The following is a 14,669-nucleotide window of genomic DNA, read 5'->3' as shown; positions in this document are numbered from 1 at the left end:
GGGAGATTGGGAGCCCTGGTGAGTTTGGCAGGAGCTGAGACGACTCTGATTCTTACTGTATACAGCTGAGTACTTTGAACTTGCCCCACCTGGGGAGCTCTGGAACTACCGTGGTGATGGTGAGCCTGTGTTCTCTGAACTTGATTACTTAGAACCTTGGTGCATCTAGTCTTTAAGCTTTGGAGACTCTTGGGTTGTTTTCAGTGATTATGCATTTGCAAGATATGTGCTTATTATGAACTCAGAACTCATTTAAACCAGAGACATTTGGTTATGAATATTGTATAACTAGACACACAGTGACACTTACAAAACATGAACTGGTCTTTCCGTGTATATATATTTTTTCCAATAGCTCTCAAGTCAAAACTTATGGGAAACGTACAAGCTATAGGAAAAATTTATGCACTGATTACTTTATCTTAACACGAATTTGTTGTTGTTGTTTCTTTCCTAAAGAAATTGTGGATGGCAACGTGAAGATGACGCTGGGTATGATCTGGACCATCATCCTTCGTTTCGCTATTCAGGATATTTCAGTTGAAGGTAAAAGACATGGTTGAAAATCTGGTTGTATTAGGCTAGAGTAATTATAAATTGAGTTTATAAAGTAAAATTTAAATAGGGTTTTGTAAAATTGAACAGTCATTTACATGATTTAATGGAAGATAAGGGAGTTGGGTTTTCACAGGTTTTATATTTGTGTGGGAAAGACCCCATTCATGGGGGTGGAATCATTTTGGAAAAGATGAGCACATGTTCAGAACAGAAGTCGCTTTTTAAAATGAGCATTTTTTGAGTTTTTAATTGCGTATTATACTCGTAGGTTCGCAACTATAACAGTTCTGTAGACTTGCAGTTGAAACGTGTTTTTTTTCAGGTGCAAAAAAACAATCTGTTGAAATCTGAGTGTATTCATTCACCCTCCCTCCCTACCTTCCTCCTCTGTCTCTTTCTTTCTGTTAACAAAATCTCCCTTGTTACTGCAGCTTTTGGCCTGACAACTGTTCCGTCACTATAATAGAACCGTAGTCCTTGGCACTGCCACCCAAGATGAAAATCTTTAGTCTTTTACGCCCACAGTACTCCTAAATATTTTGATGAATTCAGCACTGTTGAAAAGTGTCAAATTGACATTCTTACAATTAGAACTTTGCCTATTTAGCCCTCAAATCACAGAATGTGTAGCTGCAGAACACATTTGAAGGTAGTCTGAATTGTCGGGCCAGTCAGCGTCCTGCACCTTGGTCACCTAATGGGTAACCAGGTACCGGAACGGTGAGGGGAGGGGCGTTGTTTGTAATTCCGCCCGGGACTGAGTACCCTCCGATGCGGGTCTTCTTAGGTGATGTTAGTTACTAATCCACCAACAAACATTAAAAACCAATAATGTCCCTGCTTCTGTGCCGGATGGCATGAAGCCGACAATATTTACCCTTGAGGAATTTTTGACCCACTTAGATTATTCCCTTCTGGCATGGAAGCCCCATTCGTGTCACCTAAAAATCTAAGTAAGATACTCTCAATAATTCAGGCTCGAAAATGACAGCCAGCTAGAATTAATAAATAGTCTGAATTTGAAAATTTTCATACAGTGTGTTTTATTAAAGTACATTCATTTCATTCCAGTGAAAATAATAAGATGCTTCTTAAAAGTTCTTGTTTTATTAAAAAACAGTAATTTGTAATAATTTTACCAATTTTGTATACTTCCAAATTTTAATATGTAAACAGTTGATCCCACCTTAAAGAACAAATACTGTTTTTAAAAATCATGTTCACACAATTGCATTTGCTAGAGTAGCAAATCCTTTTCCCACAAATACTACAGAGGTTATTACAGGTTTTTTTCTGATTGGTTACAAATTTCAAATTAGTTGATAATACTAATTTAGAACTTGCTTCTAGTTCAAGTGTAGCTATGAGTGGTATTATCCATTATTCATTTTCCCTAACGTGATTATTAATGTGCCCCAAATAAGATAAACAAGTCACAATATTTTGTGAAATATGACAATTAAAAAATGCATTAATCTGCTTTTCCAAAGACTAAGAAATGAAACACCCAAAAGTGGGAATTTGATTAGCAAAGTGCCTAGATCTCTTCCAAGTAGGTATCTTTCAGAGGTAGTTGGCTGACTTACATTTTTATTTTATTTACTGTTTTACTTTTTCGGAGTCATTTCTTAACAACCTCGCTAATTTGTGGAGGTCTATAGAAAGATGATCTTAGTTCATTTTAATGATGTGTAGCATGTGCAAAAAGACATTGTTATTATGACTGAATCCTTTGAGGAGCCAGTCTCCTTCCACAGAATGCTGGATTTCTTCCAGGAAATAAAATGAGAGATCAATACACCTGCTAATGAAGGAGGTCCCAGTGCACACGGATGGGGTTGCTTGGTGCATCTTGTGGTATTTTGTTATGGAATGATAAATGGCCCTACCTATTTATAATGTGCTTTTCTCATCCACGATTTTGTGTATGCCAAATGGCCGTGCTTCGGTGTAAGCTGTCCTTGCAGGGAGCCGGGACATAATAGGCACCACCTTGTAGCCTGGTCAGGAGAACCTAACAATGGTCTTGAGGGTGGGAGAGAGAGTCCATTTGATTAGATTAGCCAATGAACTAAGGAGAGAACTTTGACGTTCATCGCCTAAGAGTGTTCAGACATATTCAGACAGAAATTAGGTGAAACTCCATGACTGGCAAATTTTAACTTCAGTAGCAGTTATGAGATTGTATTGATCTGCTTTACCTCTGTTTACTTTTCTAGCCTAAATTTCATTTCAACTTTGTAAAATACAGTGCGTTATTCCCTCCTGATGATGTACTTTTTCTTATTAGTTACATTGGTCGGGTAACATTTGCAGCAACATGGACGGCACTGGAGGAGATAATGCTAAGTGAAATAAGTCAAGCAGAGAAAGACAATTATCATATGGTTTCACTCATTTATGGAACATAAGAAATAGGAAGATCAGTAGGGGAAGGAGGGAAGAATGAAGGGGGGGTAAACAGAAGGGGGAATGAAGCATGAGAGACTATGGACTCTGAGAAACAAACCGAGGGCTTCAGAGGGAAGGGGGTGGGAGAATGGGACAGGCTGGTGATGGGTAGTAAGGAGGGCACGTGTTGCATGGTGCACTGGGTGTTATACGCAACTAATGAATCATGGAACTTTATATCAAAAACTAGGGATGTACTGTATGGTGACTAATGTAACATAATAAAATATTATTATAAAAAAAAAGAAAAAAAATTAGTTACATTGGTCGGGACCCCAAAGGCAGGCAGTATGGAGTTCCATTTTTCAATGTTTTTACCAGTTAATATTTGAGTAAAGTCTTAGGACTTTCCGTTGTTTCTCTTAATAAGATTTTCTAGAGAAGAGACATGAATAAGAGTCATTCAGATGATTCCTATAGCACATGAAATTTTGGGAGTGTGTTTATTTCAGCTGGGTTATGGGTCACAGGAAAGTCTGAACTAGAATGGACAATGGAGATAAATAATTACAGAATACTTTTTACAGAAAAAAAAAATCAACTGAGTCCTAACTGAAACGGAAGGCCAGGGCCCAACGTTAGTCAAGAGTCCCCATCTTTACAGGGGTTTTCTAAATTGTTAGCACTTGAATACAGGCAGAATCCTAGATTTTGGGAGTGGTTTTGAGGAGCTGTTTGGATGCATGTAACTTTGGGTCCTCCAAAATGCCAGAGCCCGGTGGGTATTAGCTTGGGCTATCATAACAAAATACCATAGACTGAGTGTCCTGACAAACAGAAATTTATTTTCTCATGGTTCTAGAGGCTGGGAGTCCTCGATCAGTGCCAGCATGGTCCGTGTTTGCTAAGGACTTTCATTTTGGCTTGTAGATGGTCGCCTTCTTGCAATCTCCTTCATGGCAGAGGGAGAGGAAGAGCTCTCTTCTCAGAAGGACACTAATCCCGTCATGGGAGCCCCACCCTCATGACCTCATCTAACCCTAATTGCCTCCCAAAGCCTCCATCTCTAAATAAGTCAGGGCTTTAACATAGGAGTTTGGGGGGATACAAACATTCAGTCCAGAACAGACGTGCCGGAGCTATGTTGCGGGAAATGCATATGAAGAACCAGAAATGGCCGAGAGAGCCATCAGGCCAGTGCACCTGGCCAACCCCTGTGCTGGAGAAGAAGGGAGGGCTGCAGGGAGAAGGGTCTTCACAGCAGTAGGGCCGCAGGCCTGTTCAGCCAGGCTGATGGGAGCCCTTCAGCGTCCGTCGCTCTGAGGAGCTGCGCGGGCACAGGAGTGGCCCAGGCCCAGGGCCCCTCCTCCCTCCCTCAGCACCGGGCTGGAGTGGCAGGAGGAGCTATGGCCTCCGGGGAACGCCGGGGTGGCTTCCGCGCAGCCCCTCAGCGGCCTGCCGTGCGCTACCACGGGGGCCTGTCGTTGTTTCTACTTGATCACAACTCAAGTGGCCCAAGCTGGAACATACTAATACAAGCCTTTCGGTATTGTAAAAGTCAGCGGGGGAGGGCGTCAATCTGAGACGCCGCGGCCTCTGTGAATCCCGTTGACCTAAAACCGTAAGTGAGTCGAACGACTGGTTAGCGAAGTCCTAGACTAGTGAGTAGTGGTAGTTTTTAAGTGAAACTTCGAAAATATGATTAGTTGCCAATATCCCTGCGGTCTGCTTTTCTATGATGTCACACCTTGTCGTTGCTCCTGTGTCGGCCTGTTCAGGTCCCTTCAGTGACGTCAGAAGTCCGTCCCCGGGAGCAGGGTCCCGGCAGAGATCGTGAGACACGATGATGCGTTGGGTGGTTGCCCCCCGGGAGGCCGCTTTGTCAAGGGCCTAGGCGCTGGGTGCATTAAGCAGTGAGTATCTCCGTGTGGACACTTTTTCTTGGCTGTCATTACAGAAACCTCGGCCAAAGAAGGCCTGCTGCTTTGGTGTCAGAGGAAAACCGCTCCTTATAGAAACGTGAACATTCAGAACTTCCACACCAGGTGAGCAAGCAGGGCCCTGGGCTGCTTGCATTCTCACTGGAGTCCTCAGTGGCCGAGAGGGCCCTGGTTACGTGCGCGAGCGTCTTCGGGCTCCTGTCTGAGACGTGTTTTACGTCTGCAGTGGACCTGAGGCTGCAGCCTCTGTGATGCTTACTATCTCTCAGGGGAACACGTCTGATTAGGGTTTGAGGTGCTGGGAAAACAGCACGGTACTGCTAGGCACCCCAGTGGGCCTTACAGTTTGGGGGTGTAGGCATGCCCCTCACTGTGGCCTTCCCCGGCTGCTGGGGGAGGTGGCAGGCGTGGCTTCTCAGCAAGGACACCAAGGCCGAGTCTGCGTGTCCCCCTGATGTACTGTCTCCACCCCGATGCCTCCCTCTGGGCTACACGGAAAGACACTTCCTCGGCCAGCTGTGGATGCTGGGGCTCGAGAGCAGGAGGAAACTCATGTTTGTAAAATGACAGGAACCTGTGTGAATGAAACCTGAATGTAATCTCAGAGCGTGGGGTCTCTCCTCACGCGGGTCTTCCACCATTATCATTTGTGAGTAGAAGAGTTGTCTGTATTTTCACCGTTTACGTGGTGGGTTACCCGGGAATAGAAACGGATCCCCAGCCACCATGGATAATCAGAGAAATGAAGGGAGGAAATATGGGGGAGGTTCTCCCGGGTAGACAAATATGAGAGTGTCTACCAGGCGTCAGGCACTGAGCCAGGCCTTGAGCATACAAAGGTGGGGAAGAGGACTTCTCTGTCCCCCCAACACGCTGTCTCAAGGATAGGAGGAGCCATGAAGTAGAAGGCAGGCCTTCTGCCAGTGTGAAAGTCAACTTGCTTCTCGATGACCTTCTCACCTTTCCTCCTTGGGCCCAAGATTGGCCCCAAGCACTTCAGCTGTGTAGCCCCTGGGGTTTCTTTCTTCCCCTGACACTCTGAGGAACAGAACTACCACTCCCAGCCCTCGGTGAACCCCTGGTCACCACCGGCAAGCTCAAAGCCCGGGGTTGTCTAGAGAACAGTTAGCACGAGCATCTCTGGGGAAACAGACCAGGAATCCAGGTCCTCTTTGCTGAGTTCTTGGGGCGCTAATGTGTCTTTGCCTTTTTGAAAACAAGTAAAGAACGTTGTGAAGACAGAGGAGTCCCTGGGAGCTGAGTGTACTAAGGATCTTGGGGGGAAGTGCAGACATCCTTGTGTGTGGTTATTGGGCAGACCCTGCAGGAGGGCCGACGTGGGAGACTGAGAGGAGAGAGGGAGGACGGATCAGGACCCGAGGGCACTGACCGGGGAGGAGGGCAGAGGTGGAGCAGAGGGCCGTTTCAGGTTCTTGCAGCCCAGAACCAGCCTGGGCCGGGAGACAGGGAGGATGCAAGGGTGGGCCTGGAGCTGTAAATGAAGAGGAGCCCAGCAGACCCCAGAAGGACCCCAGGAAGAAGCCTGGTGTTCAAGGAAGGGACCACAAGGTCACTGGGTCAAGTAGGGAGGGAGGAACAGGGGGCCTTGTGTGCATTCAGTCAGACAGAAGGACATGAGGGGCCGTGCATCCCACCATTTCCAGCCTGCGTCTGACCAAGGGCAGAGAGCCTTGCTGCTGCTTTCTCTCCGCTAACACATGTTCCTGTTCTTCCGACCATGGTGCAGCTGGAAGGATGGCCTCGGACTCTGTGCGCTCATCCACAGACACCGGCCCGACCTCATTGACTACTCAAAGCTTAACAAGGTCATTTTGGGCGCCTGGCATGCCGTGTCCGCTCTGCCCCTCAGCATGTCGTCCTCCAAGTGAGCACATCAGCACTGAACTCGCATAAGAGCACGCAGGCTGTCGCCAGCCGTCTCCCTGCTAGCCTTGCACGCAATGCAGACGGGACAGGCAGCCAGGAAAATACTTTGATTGATAATTATTTAATTACTGTTAAATAGGGTGGGACAAGACCCAAAGCCAAGTCACCCTTTTGGCTCAAATTAAGATGTTTTTTAGAGATTTTACATTCCCAGATTGTAAATATGAGAAGGGAAGCATATATGGGCTTTTTTGGGGGGGAGTTGAAATGTTCAAATACTCTAAGCCTTCTTTTTAAATTCCCTTTACCTTTTCCGAAGGATTTAGTTGCAGACATTTTTACTCAGAACTGATTAACTTCTCACACGAGGGGCATTTGATCATTATCTTGCAATCGAGAGAAGGTATTCGTTGTGGCTTTAGAGAAGAGTGTTTGGGGGCACCTGGCTGGCTCAGTCAGAAGAGTGTGCGACTCTTGGTCTCGGGATTGTGAGTTCGAGCCGCACGTTAGGCGAAGAGATTACTTAAAAATAAAATCTTAAAAAAAAATTTTTTTAAAGAAAACTGTTATCGTTATTAATTTTAGTTTTGCTCTCTTTAGAAAATTCAGCTGATGACATTTTAATTCTCTCTCTAAGCTTAAGCTTTAGTGTACTTAAGTTTCAAATAGTCTCAGAACTCTTTCTTCAGAAAAGTAGTTTAGAAATATAATCTGTGATGGAAGCCTTGTGGCAGGCAGTGCACTGCCCTGGACATGATGACATGTACAGATTTAGGACTACAGGCTGCCTGCCCCGAACAGGTTGCCGCAAGTCCCTCTGGTTGCTGGTGTGCTCTGCCGGCCGCTCGCTTGAGTTGCCGTGTTGTGGTGTGGAGTCTGTCCCCGCATGCCGCCCCTACCTGTGTGCCGTGCATGGTCGTTGGAAAGGTCACTTCTGCCCCCTCATTCGTTGTTACTTGCTCGTTGCTCACTGCGGGCCTGTCTCCGATGACTGCGGGGGAGCTCGTGAAGAATTGACTTGCAGGGAAAGATGAACCCTACAATTCCGTGACAGAGGGTTGCCGGAGGTCCTCAACTTTTCAAAGCCCATATTCTCCTATTCTGGAGTTATTTTGAGATGTTTCAAACATGGAGATGGTGTATGTTTTTTTCAATGAATCTCTGTCTCATTTGCAGAATGAAGGGATTGTTCTAGATCGAACTAGATTCGTTAGCGCATTAGAATGGTCGATTTTTATTACGAATGGTCAACAGACCTGGGGTAATTGGCTGTCTAAGATGAGTGAAAAATGATAGTCATGAGCAATAGCAGTTCATACTTACATAGCTCTAGATTAGACTCCATTATTAATAAGTACATATGTTACATACGTATATATTCATATGTGTGGGACACATACCACACATATTACGTATGTTAATGCTCGTTCTACTGTGTATGTTACATATACATGCACATTCCTTCAGGCTTCACAGTGCACAGTGAGATATAATGCATCCGTACTGTTATCATCCCAGTTTTACAGATGAAGGGGTATGGAATTCAGCAGTCTGCCCAAGGTCACGTGGCCAGTCGCTGAGCCAAGAAAATACTGCACGGTCACGTTTTATCTCTCTCAGTTACAGTATAAATGAGACAGTGTTCACAGAGTCTCAGAATCCATCTATTTTTAATGCTGAAATTTTTCTTATATATTTAAAACAAAAAATCTTCCTCAGCAATTTGGCTTTATAAACATATGCATAAAATATGCAGGTAAGGCTCACATTATGACATGGCTGCTTTAATGAAATGCTTATATGCTTTGTTAAAACATTTACTCAAAAAAAATGTTTTGCCTGAAATGTCTACTCGGTGAGTCCCGGAAGCTTACTTGGGTTTCTTCATTGACCCTCGTGCATGTGTTTTTAAAGTCCGCCCTTTTACAATTGCTTCAGCCTCTTCAGATGGACTCGTTGCAGAGCACTGCAGTGTCCAGAATGTTCAAAGGGCTTTGATGTCAAAATTCATTAAAGCCATCCCTGGACTAACAGTACTTTTCAGTTCAATTTTCTATCTTGGTAACTACCCCTATCCCATTTCATGTTCATAATGACATCCTAAGTGGATCAAAACAAGAATGTTAAATGAGTCTTTAAATTTTTCGGTGTTTTGGTTATACACCTCTGGTTAAATTTATTGTATTATATACGTATGCAAATATAAATATGCATATTTAACCAATTTCACAGTGAAGATAAACGTAATCTTAAGAACAAAAATTTCCTCACAGTTTTCATGTACAATTTCAGTCTTTTGCATCCTAGAAGATAATTTTTGCTCTTTGTAGCCATCTTGTGACCTTCTTTGGGAATCCAGAAGTTTCACCAGCTGGCATGTTTCCCTCTCTTTACCCCTCAGCTTTCTTATATTTAAAGCAAAAGCACTGTACTAAATGTTCTCCGGGATCACCTTCGAGATCTGGGAATTGTCTGTTTCATGATTTCTTCTGGAATCATTGAAAGGTTGTTATCAATAGAGTTGAAAATGAGTTCGGAGGTATTCTGAGTGTTCTTTCCAGCCCATGAGGACATATCTGACAGCTTTTCTCCTGTCTGCAAAGCGGTTGTGCTCTGAAACCTTGGGCTCACGTTCTATGATTTGGAATGTGCATGTGTTGTGTGGGCTTCGTATCAGTTTTGGTGTTTCTCTAAGTGTTTGGAGCAACTGGAAAAAGATAAGAAGGAAAACTACTTACACTCTTACAGTTCTGTGCATGGAAAGGTCTCCTCCTAAAAATGAGGTGTGTGAAACACATTATTCATAAGTGCTGTTCAAAAGCTATTTTCAAACAGTGGTTGTGCTGTTTTTCATGCAGGATGACCCAATAGGAAATATTAACCTGGCCATGGAAATTGCAGAGAAGCACCTGGATATTCCCAAAATGCTGGATGCTGAAGGTGAGAGGAAAATTGTGTTTACTGACTAAAGTCTGTGGCCTCGTCGTGCCGTGGCCGTGTGCGGGTTTGTAAAACTCTGTAGCCAAGTTACATCTGACGAACTTAGGAATCTGAAGACGTTCCTGTCATTGGCCACGGGAGTGTGAGGAGCATTTTTAGCTCGTTCATGAGTTCTTTTTGAAACTCCTGCTCAGAGCCACGCCAGCAAAACTAGAGTGAAAGAGTTTGGTAAAAGGTTCAGGTTTGGCAAAGAAACGGAATGCTTTGGTTTGCGATCTGCAAAGACAAACTTACTTTTTTTATTTTTGTAACAACACACTTATTTTTCTTACCACATGGAGACAAGCTTAGCAAATACGTCTTCTTGTGAAGTGCTCAGGACTCCACAAGGAAAAACATCCTTCCTTCCAACCAGAAGTTAGAAGAAATAGAGAACATGGGACATTTGGCCGTCCGCGTACCTCTCGAACTTCCACGTTCGATTTTGGGTCTAAGTTAAATTTAGTTTAGTTAGATCTGGGAGAACGTCTAACCATTTTACAGCTGAGCATCGTGCTTGCTGGGGACTCGTTCCAGGTAACCTGTGTGCCCTCTCTGTGATACATTTGCGTGCGGTGTCCCTACGGCACACCATAGAAAGCACAGGTACGGGGAGACCATCTGTTCATTTCCCTTGTCAGGGTTCACTCACCACTCAACAGACACAGATTGAGTGCCTGCCAGGAGCGAGACCCTCTGCGAGGTACTTGGGGAGAGAATGAGATGTGTAAGGTGGGGCCCTGCCCTCAGGGAACTCACGTTGCTGCGTTTGTTGTTAATACTGTTACTCCGTAATGGTCCATTTCTTCCCCTAATTGGCATTATTGACGAAAAGCAAAGAACTTGATTATAGTCAGTTGTCAGTCTTCTGTTCCTCCTCATTTTTGGTGATTGCATTATAAATTATCATAAACTAGGTGGCTTGAAGCAGCAGGAATTTGTAGGCTGTAAGTCTGAAACCAAGCTGTTGGCAGGGCCGTGCTTCCTCCAAAGCCTGTAAAGCAGGTTCCTTCCTCGTCTCTTCCAGCTGCAGAAAGCCCTGTGCACTCCTTGGCTTCTGGTAGCATCACTCTTCCCTCTCTGTCTGTATGTCTCTTTCCCTCTCTCCTGTAAGGACATCAGTCATGTTAGATTAAGGATCCTCCCTACCCCAGCAGGACCTCGTCTTAACTTGATTCTCTCTACAACAGCCTACTTGCGAATGAGGTCCCATTCACAGGTACCAGGGGTGGGGGATAGGACTTCAACATGTCCTTGTAGGGACACATAACAGTGACCTTCAAAGCAGGATTCTGATTTTACCCATTCATTAATTTAACCATTTTAACAAACACCTGTATTACTGGGCATTAACCCTTTAATACACTCCTCCGAATCTGTTGATGGTTTTCCAACACTCTTCAAAGGGAGAGAGTCAGTCAAGTAATGAAGCAACAACATAGAAAAAATAGTTCCTTTTTCTAAGCTAAGTCTACATTTGCGTGGCATCTCCTTCGACCTTTCCATAGAGTAAGTAACTACGCAGGGTTCACCCACTCGAATTAATAGCTAGGATACTAAAGGGAGGAGAAAACAGATGACATTTAGTAAGTTAATGCCTCCCTAATACACTGCAGTCGAGGGTGAGTTCAGGGTCACCATTACTCCTCTGGGCTGCTGACGTGCTTCTTAGTCGGTACATTTTCCCTTAGCCTCTGAGTCCCAGTCCGGGCGTGTGTCCACCCTGTGAATCCTCCCAGGCCGATGAGATGCGCTGGTACGCCTTCATTTCCTCCTCCGTTGTGACACGTTTTCATCTATTTTCTTTTCCTTTCAAGTGTTCAGAAAAATGCTTACATACTATAATATTTTCTGTGTAATTTCTCACAGGAATCTTCTAGCAGTCATGAACTTGACTGACTTGGGTGTGGGGCTCACTGACTGACAGGACTACCCAGCAGGTCCCCCGCGCGTGACCCTCTCTGTATCCTCGCTACACCTGCCATTGGACTTATCACCCCCACGGTGTGGTGGTAGCGTGCCCTTGTTTCAGCGGCGTCCCCGAGCTGGCAGCCTCCTGTCAGAACGCTCGTCCCTCCGGAGCAGCCTTGCCTTCCCGCCTGCTGCTCTTCACCTCACTTCCTGTCCTTGTGTTGGGGCCTGAACCCTAAGTGGGGATTTCCGAGGTACTCCTTGGGCCCCTCTCCCGTGAACTGTTGCCCGTAGCAAACACTGGAGAAATTTGTCCTCCTCTTAAGCGTCTGATGTGCTTTGAAAAGGGTCTGGAAGTTGTTTCTCTATTTTCCTCCACAAACTTTTCCCTCAGGTGAGCTCCGGGCTTAGGTTCCTGCGTGTGCAGGTTCTGTGTGGACTCGCAGAGGGGATCTCTGTCGACCCCCGGCCATCCGTGTGTGCAGCGGGAGACCGTCTCAGGGGATGCTCTGTGCTGTGCATCCTGGGGGCTCCCGGAGCGCCGATCCTGACCGCGGGTGTGACCTCCTTGCCCATTGAGGGCTCTTTCTGGGCTACCGTGTCCTTCTCTGGCAGTCCTCAAAAGTGCACAGAGAGGAAGGACTTCATAGGTCCGAATTCTTTGATGGGAGCCAACGTTTTAACCGCAAAGTGTGGGAGGGGTGCGGGGGAGAGATGCGAGGCTGTGACTCTTCTCCGAGGCAGCACTTGGCCGAAGCCACGGGTGCTAGAACATCCGGCAGTTAACCTTCTTTTCTCCACACAGATTTAGTATACACTGCCAGACCCGATGAGAGAGCCATAATGACTTATGTTTCCTGTTACTATCATGCTTTTGCTGGTGCACAGAAGGTGAGGATGTAAAACATGAATCACCACTCACCCTTCACCTTCTGTGTCTTAATTTTTTTTCCCCAATTGTTTTTCTCTTTTCCCCTCTCCTCCGAGTAAGGAGACCTGTCTGGTTTGAGGAGGCAGTCATTTGTCTTTTTTAGTCTAGTTTTCTTTGAAACTTACTTTCTGTCCATGCAATAGTATGCCGTTCATGTTTGTTTTCCAGAAGATTCCATGCCGTGACACAACCCCACATCCTTTCTAGGCATACCCTCTGAAAACCCGGTGACTAGGTTTCCCCCTTTAGGGAATTACAAGGTCTCTTTTTAACTGCATTCTATCCAGTGACAGAACCGAGTTTAGTTAAAAAGCAATTCAGCAAACAATGGTGTCGCCAGAGCGGAAGTAGAAAGGTTGTGTGTTCGCACTGTCCTGCTTTCTCTTCCTGCTGGTGGTCTCGGCAGCTAATACAAATGGTAGCAACAGTCACAACACATGCAAGCCGTGTCTGTCCTTCTCTCTAGAGGTTTTGTTACCCTTGGTGATTTCTGTAAATGGCAAGGTAAGTAGGCACAGAAGGGGTTAGAAGCCACGTTCTCTCCAGTGAATCTCGTCCCCCTAGGAGCCAGGGCCGCTCACGGAGCCAGAAAGCTGATGGTTAGGAAGGTGGGGTGGGGTGGGGTGGGGTGGGGAAGGGGCAGCAGAGATGGGGCCATGGGGCACTGCCAGTGTTCCCAGCATCTTGCAAGGGGACACGTGTTGCTCAGAGCAGCAGCGACAGATGACCTGATGCGGTCAGCAGACAAGCAGACGTGGGCCTCACGAGTCATTAGGGTGTGATAACAAGCCCTGATCACGGTCCCCATATTCATGCCTTGACTGCACTTTGAGAAGTTCATCACGGGGCGGGGGAGGCAGAAAGCTTTAGCTTGATTTTATTAAAAAAACAAAACCATGCTGGTTCCCATCATTCGAGTCCTTCTGCTCACAAACCATGTCCGTGCCAGAGAGCCTTCCCGAGCTTTAGCGTCGTGGGCCCCAGACACACGCACAAAATGGATCGGTGTAAACCAATCTGTTCTTCCCTTTGTTCACCCTGGTTTCTACTCTTCATCTGTGTGTGTGTTTGTTTTCTGTGTTATTTTCCCTCCCTTCAGACATTGTGAACACTCCCAAACCCGACGAGAGAGCTATCATGACTTACGTGTCCTGCTTCTACCATGCGTTTGCGGGCGCGGAGCAGGTATTCAGCACGTGTGGATCGGGGCTGCCGGGCGGCTCTCCTGCACCGGTTTTACTTGTGTGTGCGTGTGTGCGTGCGCGTACCTGGGTGTGTGTCCGTGCGCTTCACATCTTACCTTGGAATCTAAGTGTGTTGTGACGACCTAATACGCCAAGTTCCAAACTGTGAATCCTTTGTGTTTTTTAACAGCTTTAACTTTAGACCGTTCCTAAAATGTTGTTGTTTTTAACCTTTCCTTCCTTCTAAGATACTGCTTTGATTTCATTAGTTAATTATGGGAAACATTGGTGCTTTAGGGAAAAAAAGTGCCGTGAGAATGGCGCCACAGTCATTGAACAGTGATAGGGAGATTTGACCAAGGACAAGTGAGCGCCTTCCTGGTGCCCCTGGTTCTACTCCGCCTAGAAACCGCCTTCACTGTTCAGTGATTTGTTCTAACATCTTTGAAGATCACTCTTAATTTAATTGAAATAGTGGAGGGATGACTCAGAAGAATTCACATTTCTTAAGACACACATTGTGGGTGAATGTCCCTCAGGTTTCTCCTTATTCACCTGTCTCTTGCCCCTTCACGTAATCTACTTGGAGAAAACGGATGGACCGGGGGGCGGAGGGGACACAGTATGTGTCATTTCTATGACCGTCACCAGCAAATGATGCTAATTGCAAACGGGGCTTTAGGGGCAAGGCTTTGGGACGGGCTGGAGGCCAGGAGGGGCAGCTTGCCCTTCCTGATTCATCACGTGGTCGTGGTTCAGGGCACTGTGCCACTCCTGGCCCTCCATGAAATGACGACCGAGAATTCTGCATACCTCGATGACTTCTTGTGGAGGTCAGACAAATCTTAAAGCAAGTTTAACTCTGTGGAAAGGTCCCATCTAGCAAGT

At 45.9% G+C, this 14,669-nt stretch overlaps 1 protein-coding gene across 1 annotated transcript in view; it reads left to right on the top strand.

Moving 5' to 3' along the window:
* Positions 1–14,669, top strand: part of ACTN2 (actinin alpha 2) — a 63,082-nt gene that overhangs the window by 26,710 nt on the left and 21,703 nt on the right. The window contains exons 4-8 of the mRNA XM_045802331.2: positions 460–546; positions 4,907–4,994; positions 6,637–6,715; positions 9,635–9,716; positions 13,697–13,782. Coding sequence (XP_045658287.1) covers positions 460–546; positions 4,907–4,994; positions 6,637–6,715; positions 9,635–9,716; positions 13,697–13,782 — 422 coding nt within the window. The remainder of the gene's footprint in view (positions 1–459; positions 547–4,906; positions 4,995–6,636; positions 6,716–9,634; positions 9,717–13,696; positions 13,783–14,669) is intronic.

Source organism: Ursus americanus, chromosome 6, assembly GCF_024610735.1.
Source record: "Ursus americanus isolate L20-20 chromosome 6, mUrsAme1.1.p, whole genome shotgun sequence".
NCBI classification, from domain to species: Eukaryota; Metazoa; Chordata; class Mammalia; order Carnivora; family Ursidae; genus Ursus; species Ursus americanus.
The sequence above is the reverse complement of the archived record's forward strand: the minus strand, read 5'-3'. Positions and strand labels throughout refer to the sequence as shown.